The following is a 21,417-nucleotide window of genomic DNA, read 5'->3' as shown; positions in this document are numbered from 1 at the left end:
CTAAAACTTATATAATGAAAAAGAATAATAGCCCTAGGGTATAATTTCAATTACTACTTTATAAATTATACAACATTACTTTGTATTTCTCTGCATTAGAAGTGACTGAGATATCTAAACAAACTTCTAGAAAATTCAACTTGCTAACTGAAAAATCTATTTTTTTCCATGTATTTACACATGTACATAATACATTTCTTATTTATTTAGGTAGCTACTTGATGCATACTAATGGAGCACAGTAAAAATAAATTTATTTCTAACTTTGAATGACAGGAAGCACAAAGAGTCCCATACAGGATTAAGATGACATCATTTTCTAAAGATATCCAAAGAAACCATTTTTTTTAAAAGAAAACATTGCCTATTAAAAATATCATGATGTACAGAAAATCTAGACTAAACTTAATTTGAATATCCTCTCAAAGTCTATTTTTCCATACTAGGGAACATAGACACAAGTTATCAAATACCTACAGAAAATGGATGCGGTGATGTTAAGAGAAGAGGTAGAAATGGAAAAAAGAAATCTCAGCCTTTAATTTTTTTGTTCAACTTTATACACAGTTTGCATCGGTAATATACATTTAGTGTTCCATTTATTTTTAAATGCATCAGAAAAATCAATCATGATAGATCTGTGACCAATACAAACATTTCTGAATTCAAAAAATTCAGTTAGTAAAGTCAATAAACTAGCACTTCTGTAAAGATAATTATTAAACAAATGGTAATGTATTTTTACTCCTTATTTCAGTTCTAACATATCCAACATCACTTCTTTCTTATGCCATATAGGAATAAAATTTAGCAGGAAGAAAGCTATCTACTGTATGTTTTAGGGCCTAATAAAATATTTTAGTTTGATTACTTAACGTTCTTCAAATCACAAATCCAATTCAAATAATGATAATCATTCCTTATTCAATAACTGGTGAAGTAAATATATAATAATCATAAAAACTATTTTGAATAAATTTTATACTTACTCAAAAACTACTAAAAGAAATACATCAGAGACTTGGTATAATGTTTGCTTAGGGACTATGCTGTGAAACTGCCAGAGAAGTGTTCCTTTTTGTCACTCAGTAAATAAAACTGCCATGGTATGGACCTCAGATAGACCCATCTTAAACGGAACTTTGCAATAAAGAATGTTACAGAGGTTCTGGTCTATTTTCTCTTTAAAGTAATAATTAATTGACAAGTAAGTGAAATGCAATAAGGAAATGGCCTATAATTTCACTAATATTTCAATGATACAAAACATGAACATACTTGTAAAATAATTAACATCTAGATTAATTAACAAGAGGAATTCTACAGCATGATAACTATGAAAGCAGTATGAATGATCGCTGTAGCTTTTTAATGATCACTTCATTTGTAACACTGTCAAATTTTTACATTAAAAACTAATAACTAAGGTACATATTTGTAATTTCTTACTTTATTACCCAATTTTTCACTAGAGAGAGATTTTTGTCAATGACTTTTTTTAGATCCAACTGAAAAATAACTAATTAGCTCAAATATTTAAAGTAATAAATTATCAATAATTTAATTTTTAAAACTTTTAGTCATAAAAAGCTTTAATTATGTAAAAGCTCCGATTTGACCCTTGGGGAATGTAAAAACACATCTGTATCCTAAAGCCAAAACTTAATTATATGGCTTCATGCCAACTGATCAAAAAAAGTAGAGTTGCTCTTAAACCAATCCTTATTATATCATTTGGCACAATGGTTTTTACCTTTTATAGATATCATTGAAACACCCAGGCCAACATTTCTAATAAGTTGCATCCATATTAAGAGGTAACAAGTGCAAATAATCACAGACTTAAGATATGATACTTGCTTGACTACTACAAAAGTAATTATACTTAAGTTTTTCTATAGGAAACTGAGTTATTCATTACAGTAATGTTTTTGAAAAATTCCTGCACTACTACAAATGTCAATTTATCCATCCTTAAATTAAACAAGGACTTTATATAATAGTATGCTTATGAAAAGATTTATAGAGTGGTCTGTATTTATTTCATCATGTTAATTGAGGATAAGTTAAGATTTACGGGATCCACAAATGGACATATTTTCTAATAAAAACCTATTCCTCAGCTGCTGCTCTCTGAATCTGAATATAACCAAAGGCAGCATACTGATGTAGTAATGTTCCTGAAAGTCAAGACATAAACCCAAACTTTGGCAGTTTTATCAAAATGTTCTTGATAATTAAATACTCTGCTAGTTCTTAAAAACCTTACTGCTTTGTGTAACATTTTCAATACAGAAATAAAATACTCTTCAAATAATATATTTCAAAAGATGATTAAGTTTTGCAAAATTAAATAGTATAAATTAAGCATATTAACATCGTTTTTCTGACAACATGAAATAACCAGTTTAAGAAAACTGCAATGGACTAAATAAAAAACACAAATGTCACAATGTGAGGCACATTTATCCTCACATATTACTGAACTTACAAAATCTACTAAAATATTTTAAAATTCCATTAATACATTTTAAAAAACTGCAAAAATGTTTAAGACTATATGAGAGTCATCAATTACACAGGCACTTCACATGTAAACAATCTACAGTACAACTGAAAATATTTTGGCACCAACCTATAATACTAAAAGAATTCAATATAAAGCCAGAGTTCTGTAACTTCTACTCACTTTTTTCTATAAAACTAAGACCAAAGACTGAAGAAATTATGTATAAACTAAAATCACAAGTATATTAAATAACTCAAATATAGAATTAGTTTTAAATTGGTAAAAAAATGATTACCTTGTCCAGATGTTTACCAGTATGCTATGATAAAAAAAATTAAACCTAATGTGATTATTAAATTGAAATCACATTTTAAACTTAGTATTAATCTTGATTATTGAAAAATAATCAAGATTATTAGCTAACTTAGTAAAAAGAGAATTTGAATTTATCAAAAACTCTTATCAAATTGATCTAGTTTTCCCTCAAAAGAAGTTTGGGCAATTCAAAATTGAATTTGATGTTTTAATATGATTTTTCTTAAATCTAAGGCTTGAATAATAAAATTATTTTTAACTAGACACCCTTATTCATAAATTTGAGATATTTGAAATCACTTCAAATAAATGAAACTAGACATTTAGGATTTTTAAATGTTATGTCAAGCCGTAGAAAGCTGAGATGCCTTGGTTGTAGGTAATTCAAGAAGAGCCTGAACTGTGACACCAACTTTCACAAGACCTCTTTCTTCCAAAATATGATGAGGCAAACAGAGTCTTTCCTGAAAAAACAAAACAAATAATATCTAAACATGTGCTTGTTAATAGTACAGCAAAACCTCAGTAAGTCAGAACTGGGTTTTTAAATCATGCTTTTTTATAAAACTCCAGGTAAAAATTATACAATTCTAATGAAATAAACTTTAAGATGTCTGCTTCAATAGATTCTTATGGGCTGTATTTTTATCTGAGGTTGACCTGATCTACACAATAAGAAAATATTTTTAACTGAGACAGTGGTGCTAGATGTTCCCTAAGCCCTTGTGCTAGAGCAGAAAGAGCACTATGCTTCCAGCCAAGAGATCTAAGGGTCATATGGAGTACTAAAGGTACTAAAATTCCCTGAGATACTGTTTTTTTCATCCTGAAAATGGAACTGTGTGAGAAACAAATAGAAGAATCTATATATGGAAGCATTTTAAGCACTTTGTAACCTGCTTAGTCCTATACAAAACTAGCCACTCTCCTTCCTTCTACCAGTTCTTAGGTTCCATGGTCTGTGATGTATATAGCACTTCAGTACTTTTTTTGTCATTAAGATGACTTCCCTCCAGCTTCTAGTGATGTTGTGTTGCTTCTTAGTTAAAATAGTCTAGAATTTGGTAAATAACAACGGTCTTCTAAGTCATTATATATGTCATTTCTTCACAATTCTATGAGAAAGAGGGCTTAGAGACAACTTTGCATTAGGTTTTATTAGCCTTCAGTGATCCTCTTTTAACATTCTTAATGTTTCCAAGGGTTGTCTTCACCCTCTTCTCTTTCTGTACTGTATTCTCTCTTTGGTATTCTCAAAGCCTCATCAAAATCACAAGGATTTTAATTGAAGATTTGCATGAATGTGCACAGCATCAAATAAATTTGGTAGCATTTTTTGAAGAAATGATACAGTCTACTGCTTTAGTTGGAACACTCACTCATCTCAGGAAAATAAGCTAGTAGTGGATAGAGTAGGCGGCAAACAGACCATTTATAGGTCCCATATGGTCCATGATTTGTTTTAGTTGACTAGCATAGTGTTTTACAACATTACTTTTTTTAATCCAGTGTTTCTTGAAACACTGGAAACTTTGGCAAGATAAGGCCCCTAACCCCAATGAGTAACAACTATATCTTCCATTCTGTTAATTTTCAAATCTTTATTTCCTGCCAAGATCTCTCTACTGAGCTCCAGATACAAACGTCAACTTGATACAGCCAAATGGATGTCCAACAGACATATCAAAATCAATATGTCCACAACAGAACTACTTCCTTACTAAATTAAATTTTCTGTCTGTATTCTATACCTCAGTCAGTAATACACTATTCAGTCTCTCTCAACATAAACCTGGGAATCATAATCATCTTTCTTCCTTATTCCCCTAACTCAGTCATCAAATACTACTGATACTATCCCATTTATTAAAACAGTTTTGAAAAACTATCTTCTCACTCCATTTTCACTGCAACATTTATTGCCCTCCTAATATTTTGCTTGTTTATTCAAAAAATCACCAACATATATCAGAAACTAAAAAAGGTTTCAAATCAATGGCATCAGCTCCCACCTTAGACTAGAAAAAGAAGAGCAAATTAAACCAATGGTAAGCAGAAAGAAGTAAATAATGAAGATAAGAGAGGAAACCAGTAAAATTAAAAAACAGAAAATATTAGTGAAAAAAATCAATAAAACCAAACGTTAGTTCACTGAGAATTTTTTTTTTTAATTCACAAAATCCCTAGCTAGATTAATCAGGAAAAAGAGAGAAAAATACACGAATTAACAATATCAGGAATAAAAGAAGTGATGCCACAAAAGAGTCTATAAATACTAAAATGATAAAAAGGGGGACATTATAAACAACATTATAGCAACAAGTTTGACAAACTAGATGAAAAGCACAAATTCTTTGAAAGACACCATATATCAAAGCTCATACAAAAAGAAATAGAAAATTAGAATAGCCCTATATTTATTAAAGAAATTGAAACTGTAGTTAAAAATTTTCCTACAAAGAAAACCCCCTGCCTAGATGGATTCAAAGTTCAATAATGACTGTGACTAAATATTTAATGAGTAAGTAATATTAAGTCTATCCATAATATTCAATAAAAGTGAAGAGTGGGGAATACTTCCTAACATGTTCCATGAGGTCTGCATTACCTTGACACCAAAATCAGACAAAAACTTTAAAAGAAAGAAAACTAACAAACAATAACCCTATTGATATAGATGCAAAAAGGCTAAACAAAATTTTAACAAATTGAATCCAACAACATAAAAATAGCAACAACAACAAAATCCATCATGACCAAGTGGGGTTTATCCCAGGAGTCAAGGTGTGAGTTAATATCTGAAAATTGACCAATGTAATTAACAATGCTGTGAAAGAAAAAAATGTTAACTCAGTAGATGTAGAAAAAGCACTTGACAAAATTCATTCCTGGTAAGAACTCTCAGGAAACTAGAATCATGTATCTCACAAGAAACCTGTATCTGGAATATATAAAGAAATAATAAAAGGTGACTAATTCAATTAACAAATGAGCACACAATTTGAAAAGACATTTCTCCAAAGAATATATACAAATAGTTAACAGGCACACAAAAAGATGACCAACATCATTAACCATTAAGGAAAAGCTAAGCAAAATCACAATGAGACCACTTCAGACCTCCTACTAGGATGACTAGAATCACAAAGGTAGATGATAATAATTGGTGAGGATGCAGAGAAATTAGAACCCACATACACTGCTTCTGTGAATGTAAACTGAAAAATAATTTAGCAGTTCCTCAAAAAGATAAACAGAGAGTTACCATATAACCCACCATAGAGCAACCGTTTAACCTACCATATAACCTTGTTAACTAAGAGAATTAAAACAAGCATTCACACAAAAACATGTTCATGAATGTCCACAGTAGCATTATTCATAATAAACAATGACTGGAAACAGCCCAAATATCCATCAACTGATGAATGGTGAACAAAATGTGGTACATACATACAATGGACTATTACTCAACCCCAAAAACGAAGTACAGTCATGCCTCAGAGATAGTGAGACTCCAGTTCTACACCATCCAAATACAGCAAATATTGCAATAAAGTAAGTCACATGAATTTTTGTTTCCCAATGTATATAAAAGTTATATTTACACTATACTGTAGTCTCTTAGTGGCAATAACATTACATCTTTTTAAAAACACTTAATTAAAAAATATCTTATTACTAAAAATACTATTCATCATCTGACAGTGCAGGTTGTCACAAACCTTGAATTCATAAAAAATGCTGTATTTGTGATGCACAATAAAGTGAAGTGCAATACACCTGAGTATGTCTGTACTGCTTTATGCTACAACATGGATAAACCTTGAGAGCATATAATAAATGAAAGAAGCCACACACAAAAGACCCCATATCATAAGACATTATTAATATGTAATGTCAAGAATAGGCAAATTCATACAGATAAAAAAGGGGAGGGACTGCTAACAGTTAAGAGGTTTCTTTTGGGGTGATAAAAATATTCTACCCTTATTAATAGTTTGCTGTCCAACTAGTGACTATACTAAAAACCATTGAATTGTACACTTTAAATGGGTGAATTTTATGATATATTAAATATTTTTTAAAATAAAAAACAATGTGTGTGCCCAGGGCTAAAAAAAAAGATAACTTCAATCCATACCTTTCAACATATATAAAAATTAACTAAAATTTGATTATAGACCTAAATGTAAAAATTAAGACCATAAAAATTCTAGAAATAAATATAGGAGAAAATCTTTGTGACCTTAAGTTATGCAAAGATTTCTTTGGTTTGACACCAAAAGTACAATCAATTTTTTTAAATGACAAATTACAAAAAATTTAAAATTTCCAATCTTTGAAAGATACTATAATGAGAACGAAAAGACAAGGCAAAGACTGGGATACAGTATTTGTAAATCATATATTGCATCTGATAAAGACTTGATCCACACATCCAATAAAGGACTTTGTCTACAATTAATAAAGAATCTCAAACTCAATAAGAAATAACTCAAAAGATAGACAAAAGATTGGAACAGACACTTCATAAAAGTCATACAAATGGAAAATAAGACCTTGAAAAAATGATCAACATCATTAGTCTTCAGGCAAATGGAAACTAAAACCACACTGACAAATAGTACATACCTATTAAAATGAATAAATTTAAAAAAACACTGACCATAATGAATATTACTGAGGATGTGGAGGAACTGGAACTCCCCTACGCTGCTGACGGGAATGTAAAATGATATAACCACTTTGGAAAAGTTTTATACTCAATGTTAAGCATACATCTCCTATATGTTCTAGTCATTCCACTTTCATCTGCCTACCCAAAATTAGAGAATGTATATATCCAAAGACTGGTACATAAATGTTCATAGCAGCCTTATTTATAGTAGTCCCTAAAACTGTAAACAATCCAAATGGCCATCAACAAACAGGTCAATGAACTGACAAATTGTGATATATTCATATAATAAAACACTACACAATAATAAAAAGAAATGACCTATTTATACATGCAACATTGATGAGTCTTAGAATAGCTACACTGAGCAAAAGAAGCCAGAAAAAAAATCGTACATATTTTATCATTCCAGTTATATATAACTCCAGATGGAAAATGCAAACTAAATTATAATAACAGAAAACAGCTTTTAGTGGTTGACTAGAGGATTGCAAAGGGATAAAAGGAAACTTTTGAGGGTAATGGACATGTTCATTATCCTGACTATGGTAATGATTTCATGCTATATGCATATGTCAAAATTAATCAAATTGTATACTTTACTTATATGAACTTTATTGTATGTCAATTATACTTCAATAAAACTGTTAAAAATACAAAAATATCCTAAAAAGTTAAATTTAAAAAGTGACTATATATTATCATTTTCAAGTCAGGGAAAAACAAATTGAAGCTAAAAATAAAATCTCTCTGTACCTGTGGCGGATTCATTTCGAGGTTTGGCGGAGCTAATACAATATTGTAATGTTTAAAAATAAATAAAATTTAAAAAAATAGTAAGAAAAAAAAATAAAATCTCTCCTTTCGTTACCAATACCTAGAGAGTTTTGAAAATGAAAGCTGGTAAGTCACCCTTATGGTGAGGATGGGTGAGTCACTAACTCTGTCATTAGAACAAACAAGCACGAGAAAGATGAGAGCATGCTAAGTAGAATAGTTTTCATAAGACCTTTCCTGTCATTCTCCTTGGCTACTGTATAAAGAAAGTGTCAGGAGTAAGTCAGACTATCTTTCATTTCATGTAAAAGAACAGAAATAGAGGATATCCAAGTTAGAGGGTGGGTTCTGGAATTAGATCACTGGGGTTCATAGTTTGCCTCCACTGTTTACTAAAGTTTTAGTAAAAGTAAAGTTTAGCAAACTTGGATAAGTTTTCTAAGCTCTCTGTGCCTCAGTTTCCTCATCTGTAAAATGTCATTCATTTAATAAATGTTGACTGAGAACCCCTCATCAAAAAACTCTTAAAACAAAAACTGACAAAACAGGAAAATATATACAATGCAATAACACACTTGAAAAAAACCTTCCTAATTTTTCTACTTTCTCACTAAGAGATTAAGAGTACAAAAAGAAAGAACTAACATAAAAATGCTTAGGAATTAAAATTTCTAAACATCATGTCAAGCATAGATAAGAAGTAACTAGAGGAGAACTGAATATAGCTTCCAAATTAAACAGTAATTCAACTGATTCTCTCTGTATAAATTATATTTATTCACTTGCAGGAAGCGGTTACAGTAGAATTTGTAAACCAGATTATTATGACACTATTGAAAAGAGAACTTAATAATCACAATATTTAAGTGTATCAAAACAACACATGGTACACCTTAAACTTACAAAATGTTATGTCAATGATATCTCAATAAAATACACTTTAAAAAATAACAGGAAAAAAAGTACAACTACATTGTGACCTGCTAACAATTCCAAGTCCTCTCAACAGTCCATCATGTTGTTAAGTGTATAATGTTATCAAAAAAGCAATATTTTTATTTTTCATTTTCATTATTTATAATATTGCTTTGTTAATTTAATACCATTACAATTATTACATGAAATATAAGCTAATTTCTACAAATGTCAGAAAAAGTTTATCCAGTGAGGTATTATCATAATGTTACTAAGATTTCCAAATTGACATTTTAAATAAAGTTTTAAATGTTGTTCACACTGAATGCAAATCTTCCAATCAGAGTCTATTCTTAGATTAAAGGAATCCAAATATCTTCTATCAGGAAAAATAGAGTAGCAACAGCATCATAATCAACTTGTCATATGACCAGTAAATTATGTTTATTCAATGATGTCCATGATTCATAAATTTTTCTATATATGTAGCTATTTTATAATTATTTTAAAAGCAGCTTAAAAATCATTCAGTAGACAGCTTTTACATTTAAATATGGAATTCAGTAGAAGGTGAAAAGGAAGGTATTCATTTTCATGTTCAGAAAGCATTATTCATGCCTACTGTGAAGAAGCCAGTTTGCAAGTAATACATTCATATTTAAATGATCATTTTGTTAGAAAAATAATTACCTGTGAGACACCCAACTTTTTACAAGCATCAAGAAAATTTTCTACATTTCTTCGACATTTCGCCATGCTAAGCTTAGGCTGTAAAGTAAGAAAAATAGTATATTTTCAGGTATATTTGTACAAAACTTATAAAAACTGAAAATTATATTTATTGAAGAATATTATTTAAAGATTGCTTCAAGCATCTTTATCTTTCTTTAGAGAACTAACAAACTGTAGCCAAAACTTACCACTGCTGGTGATGGCACATGAATACTAGCTACAGAGCGTGGCCTTATATGATTGGCTAAATGGCAAAGAACAACCCCATCCATCAGTGCAGCTCCTATGTCATCAGGCAAAATTACTTTTAACCTGGATTCAAGATTCTATAAAAGAAATGGGTATAAATCACAGACATTCTATTTAAATATATGTGTATATAACTAATCATTACATAATCTAAAATTTTAAAGAGTACTGAAAATAATATATTCTTTTTGAATTTTCCAAGTTAAACCCATTTCTATAAAGCAGACCTGAAAGGTCAATGTGACTTACATTGCGAAGCTGTCGTATTTGTTCTCGCTCTTCCCGTAGATGTTCCATCTTTCTTCTCATTGTAAAACCTGGATCTGCTGCCCCATATTCCTGGCGAGATGAGCGGCTGAAAGCTATAAAAACAGAAATTTCCTAGCTTATTACAAAGTTAATCGGAAGGATCAACCATCGGCGGGGAAAAGGCATGATACAAAGAACTAGAACAAAATGACATAAAACACTTTCATTATTAATGAATTATAAATATTTTTTACAGAATATAATTGAAATTTACTTATCTGCATAATTGAAAACAATAGGGAAGACAAGTGTAACAACTGCTACCACCTATAGATGTTCTTACTTAAACATATGTTATTAGAAACATGATCCAGGTTAAGAAATCAGCCTTTATTATCTTTAAAGAAAAAGGAAATTATTCTTGACGGTCAATACAGTTATTCAGGAATAAAAACTATAATTCAATACCTTGCCAAGTAACATGGATCCATTTTCTTTTGGGCTTGCCAAATGCGAAAAGATCCCTTTTTAAAACCACAATATAATGGAGTGCTATAATTTCAAACAGTGTTTGGTCTGCTGGCAGAGTGGTCATTCTAATAGCAGTCACAGTAGAGTAGAAATAAGACTGCAGTATATCTAAGGCAAAAAGCTGAGGTTTCAGGAGCTTGAAGGTAAAGAGGAAGAAAGAAATGGGGAATGGGAATTGGAAAGACAAATAAGGTTAAGAGAAAATTACTTTTAGGAGAGGGGAAAGAATCTACGTGTACTTAAAACTAAGGAATCAATCCCATTTAAGCTGAGAAACTCTAGTTTTGTATATAACCGATAGATTGTATTTGCGAATATATATTTACCTGATCTAGGCTTCAAGCCAAAGGGACCATGTGAAAAAACATCAGTTCTATCATACTCCTAAAAACAAAAAACAAATAAAATCTTTTTTCTTTCAAAATAAAGTAGTTATATCCATTCCAATTTTGAGAAGTATTTATTTTTTTCCATAATTAGTGGAGTAGAGAAAGGTAAACTGCAGTTTAATTCAAATATATAATGTTTCATTTTTAAAAGGTCTACAAATATTTGCTAATTAACCTCTCTCTTAGCATAAGGGAAATGAAAGTTATTGAAGTGAATCAAATAAACATATACTCTTTTTTTGAATGAAGAACCATATTAAAGTCTCCTGAAAAATGGAAAAAAGTTTCAATGAAAAGATAAGTGAAATTAGTGACACTTACTCACTGTCTACTATGGACTTGACTCTTAGTGGATAATCTGAGGCAAATATACACATTCAAACTAACAGTGGCTACAGAGTGATAGATAATAAAGCATTATTTCTTCTATCTGAATTCACATTATTTCAAAGTGCTTTCAAACAGTAGTGTACTGTGAAAAGAAACATGGTGTATTTTAAAAATCTGAACTTAAGAGTCAGAAAGTTTAGACTAAGTTTTAAGCAAAACATTTAATTTTTCTGTAACTATCCTTTCATCTTTAAAATAGGCTGCTGTAAAAATTAACTGAGATAACTAAAAGAAAGCACTTTGTAAATTATAAGATGGAAATATAATGCAATTTTAATAGCATCTTATTTAATCTGTACAACAACTGTGAAGTTGTTAAGAGTTTGGGCTTCAGTCACTCCTCTACCATTTACTGACTGAAGTCTTTAGGAAAATTTATCACTCTTGAGCTGTAAAAGGATGAGGATAATACCCAGCTCATGGGACTGCTCTTAGGTTTAAATGTATAGGCAAGCACTTTGTTAATAGTAAAGCATGATACTAATTGTTTTTACCATTTTCCTTTCACTGATGAAACTGAAACAATCAGCATTCTGGTGACTCCTCTTAATTTTCTGATTAACATGGGATAAGCAATTCAACTTGAACATCAGTTGAGCTACCAAAATACATGCTCACCACCTATCCATCCACAAGCCTGTTTGTCTTGATTATTTCAGTTAAAGTATTATGAATTTCCAGACACAAATTTAGCTTATCCAAATGTAAGGAAAATGTGTTACAAAAGCAATATAGTTTAATTGGGAAAATTGGCACTGATCCTCTTCTCATTGAGCATAGATCATAAAATCATAAAAAAATCTAAGTAAATAAGTCATCACCTACATTTGTTATAACTGAATGTAAAAGAAAGGATTTACAAAAGCATGTGACAAAGACAAATTTTAGAATATCCTAATTTAAACTGTTTTGAAAAAAGAATGTAAACCAGTTTACCTGCCATATAAGTAATTTAGAAACATGTTTATAAAACTAATGTCCAAGTCCATCTTAAAGTTTTATAATGCAACTCACCCAAAACAATACACAAACAATTCTGGCTTTAAAAAAAAATAATACTACCTATATAAAATGAAATACTGTCTAATTAACCAAAATTATATTGTGATTTAATTTACACAATATAAATTTATTGTATTTAAAGTCCTGAATTCACCAAATAAATAAAAAATCATCAATTTACTAATGCCAGTATAGTTTTAGAATACTAAATAATCTGAAATAGAAGAGCTATTGTTTAGAATTTTTTAAATTTATCTCATAACATATTAAAAGCAACACGTTTAACTAAATTAGAAGAGTCAATCATTCAAACCAAAAGAATATTTGGTTGAGATCTCAAAAACTCTTAACTTTCATCTACCCCTTTTCCCCATGCCCCCTCCTTAGGTCTAAGATGCTAGGAAAAGTGTACCCTCTTGTCGATAGGAACAACCCACTACAGGGATGTTTCTCGTGGAAAAAGGAAGTTTTTCTTGCATTGCTTTCAGACCTAATTGGTTATGAGAAAAACCAAAGGTCATTGCACAATGCTGAAGTATTTTTTTCAAATTTAAAATCTGAAAACTACTCTTGTCATTTATTTCAAAATATGGATGAATTATAAAACATAAAAATTTATAAAGTGAATTATTCCATGTGATCTATAGGCATTTTTCAATAAGTAATTTAAGTGATATTCATTATGAATATTTGTACCAAAACATGGTGTTCTTAGAAGTTTTTGTAGGCTAATTTTGTACAAATTAACCTACTATGTATTTTTAAATATGGGTGAATAAACTACATTTAAAAAAGAAAGATGAGGCTAGAGAGAAGTGACAAAGAAAACCTATGTAAACACATTTAAAAAACAGAACTTGTACCTCAGATGATACTGGCGATTGTGGTGACATATTAGCATTATCACTGTCTTGCTAAAATATAAAAATAAAAACATGAAACATGAAATTAAAATATGAATGATGATTCAGACATGTAAAAAGAAAACTGAAACTACTAAAGGAAAGATCTGGAAAATACCATCCACCACCTTGCCAAAGTGTGGCCTATAGACCAGTAGCATCAGCATCCTCTGGGAGCTTGTTACAAATGCAAAATCTCAGGCCCCACCCAAGACCTACTGAATCAGAATCTGTATTTCAGTAAAATCCCCAGGTGATTCATAAGCAATTTAAAGTTTTATAAGTAGTATCTACTTACATCAAATATTTTCTTACAAGTTTATTTCCTTTAAATATCACAAATGAAAAACCTTTCTATATTTCTTAGAAAATAGCCAGATTTTAAGATTAATTCCTGATAGGAAATGGCAGCAATATGTTCTAATGTGTGACAGACACATGGACGCATGCAAAAATTCCACCACCCCAAATAATAACATTTACCTGGAAAATTACGTTTATCTAATATAAGCTTAGAAATAATGACAAAGAATTGAACTGCATAAACTACTACTAAATGGTTCATGTTTTTTCTCAATGACTACTACTAAACAAATACAAAAATCTTAACATTTAACCTTGAATATACATACAAGATAGAGTATACATTCATCATCAACAAATGATTACTGACTGTCTACTATATGTCAGATACTGGTGCTAGACCCTGGGAATATTGAAACTTAGTAAAATATCATCCACTCAAGGATCTCTCAGTCTAGGGGGAAAATAGATTCATTTACAGAAGCAATACAAACTTCTCAGAACAATAATAGAGCTACGCATAACATATTTTAGGCACAGATAAGGGACACTTGGGGAAATGGTAGGGCTGATAAGTAAAGGCAAGTTTCCTGAGAAACTAAAAACTGAGATGTTTAACAATATTCCAAGATAAGAGGACAAGGACAAAGGCACAGAAACAATAAATATAAGGATGAGTGCAGAAAATCTTGTGCTGTGCTGTGCTTAGTAGAAAACCTTGTAGTTTTGTATTTTTGAAGAGTATGGTGAAAGGAAGGTAAATCGTGAATTGAGATTGATGTGGGAAGCCGAAGCTTGATCAAGAAGAACCCTGAATTTACCATCTAAGTGATGAGGAGACAGAGAAGGTTTCTAAGCAAAGGAATGGCCTGATCATATTTGCGTTCTTTGAAACAATCATTGGCAGCAGAGAGTAAAACGGATTGGAGAAAGGGAGAAGATCAAGTATGCTATTGCAGTAGTACAGGCCAGAAATGATAAGGGCTTGTGCCAGAGCAGAAATGCAGATGGAGAATGTATTCAAAATATTTCTGTATCCAGAAAAAAAGAGAGTAGGTTTTGGTAACTGATTAGATATTGAAGCATGCAGGACCAAAGTGGATTAAACATAAAAAGGAACAAAGAAAGCACCCAAGCTGAACCTCTAACCTACAGTACAACACACACTTTTTGGGTGATTCCATATCTTAAAATTAAAAGAGCTTTCAGAAGTCCTCCCAAGTATTCAACATCAAATTAATTACCAATCTGTCCAAACAAAAGTACATAGAGTTACTTAAGTATTTATGGTGATGAGACTGTATCATTTCAAAAATGCCAGGCTGTTGTACAAGTTAAAATGATAAGGCAGAAAAATTTACAGTAATGCTCAAACTGTAGAAATCTAATTTTAAATGTTAAAATAGTACACAGAGTTGTGAAAAGAGATTAATAAGTTTCAAAGGAAAAATCTCAATTTACCACCATGCTGATTTAAGAAGATAAAATATGCAAAAATTTTAATCACAGTTTCAATATGAATGTTAATAAAATTCTAAGACCAAACTACTAAGAACATATGGAAATTATATAATCAAACTAATAAGTCTAATCATGCTAATTTTTTTATTGGATAAAACCCATGCATTAAATCAATAACACGATGGATTATATTTTACTCTGATTGAACCAATTACATATGAAAATAAATGTTTTAAATAATTACTAATATTACACTCTTTTCTCACCTCATTGTTTTCATTGCCACTTGAACTCTTCCTTGATGATTTATACTGAAAAATATTTAAAACACATACTTTATTTTTCCTTGGACATTAATTCTCTAACTAGTAAATTATATATGAGGTTTATTCACATTTTGATACTTTTAAATTATCTAAATTATATGTAAAATGTAAATTGTATGTAAATATCTTTAAACTGTTTAATTTCATAACCATTTTAAACAGTCCTACTACTTACTAATAGCAAATACAAACAGTACTTTCTACATGCAAGGCATTGTTCTAAGTACATACATCAAGTAACATTTATTTCCTAAACCAATCTATTTCCCATTCATTCAGGTTTGCTGAGTCTTGTCTTAAATCCTCCTTTTTCTTAATCCACTATATACAAAACATCAGGTCAGTTCTTTCTGAAAAGCCTCTCAGACTTCTGAATTCTCTCAACTATTAAACTATTAGTCTATTCTAGGCCTTATTACCTCATGATTAGTCTGCAATCTCACCATTCAAAAATGTCCTTCATTTTTAAGAAACCTACTGATTTTAGGTTAAGAAATACTACATGACATGTATGTATTGACTATACAATAATAGTAACAGTGATAATAGCTAACACTTATACTAGTGCTTACTATTAATATACACTTGGCACTGACTCAAGTGTCTTATATGTATGCACCCATTTAATCTTAACAACTCTGAGGTAAATACTATTATCTCCATTTTATACGAGGAAAAGAGGTAATATGCTTAATATCACAAGTGCTGGAATGTAAAAAGTGCTTTTACTAGGATCAATAATCAAGGAAATACAGTTTTGACACATGGCATCTGGTCCCATCACTTCATGGGAAATAGATGGGGAAAGAGTGGAAACAGTGTCAGACTTATTTTTTTGGGCTCCAAAATCATTGCAGATGGTGACTGCAGCCATGAAATTAAAAGATGCTTACTCCTTGGAAGAAAAGTTATGACCCACCTAGATAGCATATTCAAAAACAGAGACATTACTTTGCCAACAAAGGTCCATCTAGTCAAGGCTATGGTTCTTCCAGTGGTCATGTACGGATGTGAGAGCTGGACTGTGAAGAAGGCTGAATGCCAAAGAATTGATGCTTTTGAACTGTGGTGTTGGAGAAGATTCTTGAGAGTCCCTTGGACTGCAAGGAGATCCAACCAGTCCATTCTAAAGGAGATCAGTCCTGGGTGTTCTTTGGAAGGAATGATGCTAAAGCTGAAACTCCAGTACTTTGGCCACCTCATGCGAAGAGTTGACTCATTGGAAAAGACTCTGATGGTGGGAGGGACTGGGGGCAGGAGAAGAAGGGGATAACAGAGGATGAGATGGCTGGATGGCATCACTGACTCGATGGACGTGAGTTTGAGTGAACTCCAGGAGTTGGTGATGGGACAGGGAGGCCTGGCGTGCTGCAGTTCATGGGGTCGCAAAGAGTCAGACACAACTGAGCAATTGAACAGAACTGAACTGAACTGAAAGTTCTTCTGATTCCTCCATCACAGAAATTTTCCTGCAAATCAGTGGTAGATTGACCTTTTTCAAAACACTAACTCTTCTATTGAAAAAAAAAACTAACTTTCCAATTACATTCAAATTTCTCTGCTGGCATTCAAGGTTCTATTTAATGCCCCCCCCCTTTACTTATGCAGAATTATCTTCCATAACTCTTGGAAAAACAGATAACCTACCTGGTAACTCAACCACAAACTGGAGGATGAACAGCATCAGGGATTATAAATATAAGACCTAAATTCCTCTACTGTCTCTCCTGTGGTTTACAAAAACTATCAGTAATCTACCAAGGTGTTCTTTGCAGCCAATCCCAGACAAAGCCTCAATACACTTTCAACCCAGTGTTCCAGATAGCCATTGAACAGAGCTGGCATGTGTGAATAAACCTATTTTCCACTCTTAAGCATGATGTCACTGATGGCACTTGTTCTATTTCAATAAAAGAGTGACACCTGGAGAGTGAACACCAGGACCCCAAGATAGCATCAGTCACACTATTGAAGGAGAAGAAACTCATGGACGTCAAGACAGGGGAACTGCCCAAGCTTGTTACTGCTGCAGGATTTCACCTCTAAAGGCACTGTTGAAGAGTTTCAAAAAGGTTTTCAAAAAGGTATTACAAGCATGTCACTGGAGTTTCTATGCTTACGTGCTTTTCAACTACTGCCTTTCTTAAAAGGAACTCAAACATGAGCAGTTATACAAGTACCCACTGAAGAGGACACAGTCTGCATTCCTGACCATGACTACCTTTGCCCAACAGCCCTGATCTTTACTGAATCCTTTCATAGTTTAATTGAGAATTAATACCTGATAAAAGATGACTAGTAGAAAAACAAACCAAAAACAAAAGAATGACATTTTAGTAAATAATAAGCTAATTAAGTATGGAGAAATACATACAGAAATTTGTATGCAGGTCAAGAAGCAACAGTTATAACTGGACATGGAACAACAGACTGGTTCCAAATCAGAAAAGGAGTATGTCAAGGCTGTATATTTTCACCCTGCTTATTTAACTTATATGCAGAATAGATCATGTGAAATGCCAGGCTGCATGAAGCACAAGCTAGAATCAAGATTGCCAGGAGAAATATCAATAACCTCAAATATGCAGATGACACCACCCTTATGGCAGAAAGTGAAGAAGAACTACAGAGCCTCTTGATGAAAGTGTAAGAGGAGAGTGAAAAAGTTGGCTTAAAACTCACCATTCAGAAAACTAAGATCATGGCATCTGGTGCCATCACTTCATGGCAAATAGATTGGTAAACAATGGAAACAGTGACAGACTTTATTTTCTTGGGCTCCAAAATCACTGCAGATGGTGACTGCTGCCATGAAATTAAAAGATGCTTACTCCTTGGAAGAAAAGCTATGACCAACCTAGATAGCATATTAAAAAGCAGAGACATTACTTTGCCAACAAAGGTCTGTCTAGTCAAAGCTATGGTTTTTCCAGTAGTCATGTATGGATGTGAGAAATGTATCAATGAAGAAAGCTGAGCACTGAAGAATTGATGTTTTTGAACTGCGGTGTTGGAGAAGACTCTTGAGAGTCCCTTGGGCTGCAAGGAGATCCAACCAGTCAATCCTAAAGGAAATCAGTCCTGAATATTCATTGGAAGGACTTACGCTGAAGCTGAAACTCCGATACTTGGGTCACCTCATGTGAAGAAGTGACTCATTGGAAAAGACCCTGATGCTGAAAAAAATTGAAGGCAGAAGGAGAAGGGGACAACAGAGGATGAGACGGTTAGATGGCATCACTGACTTGATGGACATGAGTTTGAGTAAACTCTGGGAGTTGGTGATGGACAAGGAAACCTGGGGAGCTGTGATCCATGGGGTCGCAAAGAGTTGAACACGACTGAGTGACTGCACTGAACTGAACTGAAGTCTGGAGAAGGGTATGGCAATCCACTCTAGTTCTTGCCTGGAGAATCCCATGGACAGAGGAGTCTGGCGGGCTATAGTCCATGGGGTCGCAAAGAGTTGGACACGACTGAGTGAATAACACACACACACACATACACACACACATGCTAATTAAGTATACACTCTTTGCATTGGAGAAGGAAATGGCAATCCACTCCAGTGTTCTTGCCTGGAGAATCCCAGGGACGGGGGAGCCTGGTGGGCTGCTGTCTATGGGGTCGCACAGAGTCAGACACGACTGAAGTGACTTAGCAGCAGTAGCTGTGGCAAGTACTGTTTTAAGCACTTTACATTATTCATTAAATAATTCATTATTCATTAAATAATTCAGTAGCTACAATAATCCTGTGAAGGAAGATACCAAAAGAGTCATTTGAAGATAAAATAAAAAGAATAAGCTCAGCAAGATTAGGTAATTTACCAAATTTACCAAAGTCACTCAATTAGATATCTAAGTGAGAACTGGAACCAAAGTGGTTTGATTTCTGAGGACAAGGCTCTTAACCACTATGCTATACTCTCATCCCTAAATCCTAAATGATTAGTAGGGATTTTTCAGGAATAAAGAAATGAGCATGCTCAGAAAGACGAGAGCACAAAGGAAAAAAGTTCAGCCTAGGAAAAAGTCAAAGAGTTGCTAATGAGACTGTCAGGTAATAGAACTTAGGTAAAGATGGACATGATGCTTTTAGTCCATATTTTGTTATTGCTAATGGGGAGCCAATAAAGAATTTTAAGCCAGGGATTTCTCTACAAACTGTGAAACTAGAGAAAGCGGAATCATTAAGAAGTTATTATTAACACAACTGCCCATAAAAGAAAGAATATGTGTTCCAACACAAGCAAGGGCAGTAGATATGGAGAAGAGGTAATGAAATGGAGAAAGATGTATAGTTAGCATTCTGGTGAACAAGTAGGTGAGGAGAAAGAAAGAGAGCAACATCAAGGAAGACTGAGGTACAGAGCTTAGAAAACTGGGTGGGTAATACTGCTATTAACTAAAATAAAGAATAGAGAGGAGGAGCACGTTTCATGGTGGTGGGATGGGACAGGGAGACACGATGAAAATGAAACACATGGTATCCAGACAATTAGAAACACAGGTATAGAGACAAGTGAAAAAAAGTTACGAGATGTAAATTTAGACCCAGGAGAATATGAGACATCTGAAATCATAAAAGCTTCAGAGAGAATAAGGAAAGAGGATGAGACCCTAAGAGCAAGTAGGAGAAAAATCAGAAGAAAAGTTAGCCAGGAGTATCAAAAAGAAAAAAGAAGAATCAGGGAAGGAAAATGAGGAAGAAACCAAGCAAGGGGTTTTGAGAAGAAAGATGTCTCATCACTGTCAAACGCTGAACTGAATTTTGCCGTTAATAGGTATGTTACGCTCCAGTGAGGCTATTTCGGAGAAGGCCATGGCACCCCACTCCAGTACTCTTGCCTGGAAAATCCCATGGTCTTTCCCATTCTATTGTTTTCCTCTGTATGGATGGAGGAGCCTGGTAGGCTGCAGTCCATGGGGTCGCGAAGAGTCGGACACGACTGAGCGACTTCACTTTCACTTTTCACTTTCATGCATTGGAGAAGGAAATGGCAACCCACTCCAGTGTTCTTGCCTGGAGAATCCCAGGGATGGTGGAGCCTGGTGGGCTGCCATCTATGGGGTCGCACAGAGTCAGACACGACTGAAGTGACTTAGCAGCAGCAGCAGCAGCAGTGAGACTATTTTAATGGAGAAATGGAAGTAAAAGCTGCACTGCAGTGAGTTAAGTGAAATGAAAGTTGCTCAGTTGTGTCTGACTCTTTGAGACCCCATGGACTATAGCCTGCCAGGGTCCTCTGTCCATGGAATTTTACAGGCAAGAATACTGAAATGGGTTGCCATTCCCTTCTCTAGGGGATCTTCCCAACCTAGGGATTGAACCCAGGTCTCCTGCATTGCACACAGATTCTTTATCATCTGAGCCACCAGGGAAGTCCAAGAATAATGGAGTGGGTAGCCTATCCCTTCTCCAGGGGATCTTCCCGACCCAGAGATCAAACCGGGGTCTTCTGCATTGCAGGTGGATTCTTTACCAGCTGAGCTACCAGGAAAGCCCACAGTGAGTTAAGGAGTGATCAAAAACTGCAGATCTAGAAAAGGCAAGTTTGGTCCCAGAAGAAAGCAAAGAAACAAGGCAACAGCTGAAAAGGGAGTCAGGGATAACAGTAGAGGTCTGAGCACATTTATAAGATGGAAGGTAAAGAGACAGGACATAGAAGAGTGAGCAGATAATT

The 21,417-nt window shown here is 33.1% G+C and overlaps 1 protein-coding gene and 1 non-coding gene across 3 annotated transcripts in view; both read right to left on the bottom strand.

Moving 5' to 3' along the window:
* Positions 1 to 537: 537 nt before the first annotated feature.
* The window catches only part of LRCH2 (leucine rich repeats and calponin homology domain containing 2), a 115,343-nt gene continuing 94,463 nt past the window's right edge, over positions 538 to 21,417 (bottom strand). For both annotated transcript variants that reach the window (XM_025276128.3, XM_025276126.3), the window contains 7 exons: positions 15,672 to 15,716; positions 13,603 to 13,653; positions 11,285 to 11,342; positions 10,428 to 10,540; positions 10,118 to 10,255; positions 9,888 to 9,965; positions 538 to 3,288 (listed from right to left, as the gene is read on the bottom strand). In XM_025276128.3, coding sequence (XP_025131913.2) covers positions 3,169 to 3,288; positions 9,888 to 9,965; positions 10,118 to 10,255; positions 10,428 to 10,540; positions 11,285 to 11,342; positions 13,603 to 13,653; positions 15,672 to 15,716 — 603 coding nt within the window. In that variant the 3' untranslated portion in view covers positions 538 to 3,168. The remainder of the gene's footprint in view (positions 3,289 to 9,887; positions 9,966 to 10,117; positions 10,256 to 10,427; positions 10,541 to 11,284; positions 11,343 to 13,602; positions 13,654 to 15,671; positions 15,717 to 21,417) is intronic.
* Positions 13,144 to 13,272, bottom strand: LOC112582418. Its single transcript, XR_003106956.1, has one exon. It is a non-coding gene; the product is annotated as a small nucleolar RNA SNORA35 (small nucleolar RNA).

This window comes from Bubalus bubalis, chromosome X (genome assembly GCF_019923935.1).
Source record: "Bubalus bubalis isolate 160015118507 breed Murrah chromosome X, NDDB_SH_1, whole genome shotgun sequence".
NCBI classification, from domain to species: domain Eukaryota; kingdom Metazoa; phylum Chordata; class Mammalia; order Artiodactyla; family Bovidae; genus Bubalus; species Bubalus bubalis.
This window is presented reverse-complemented; position numbering and strand designations above follow the sequence as displayed.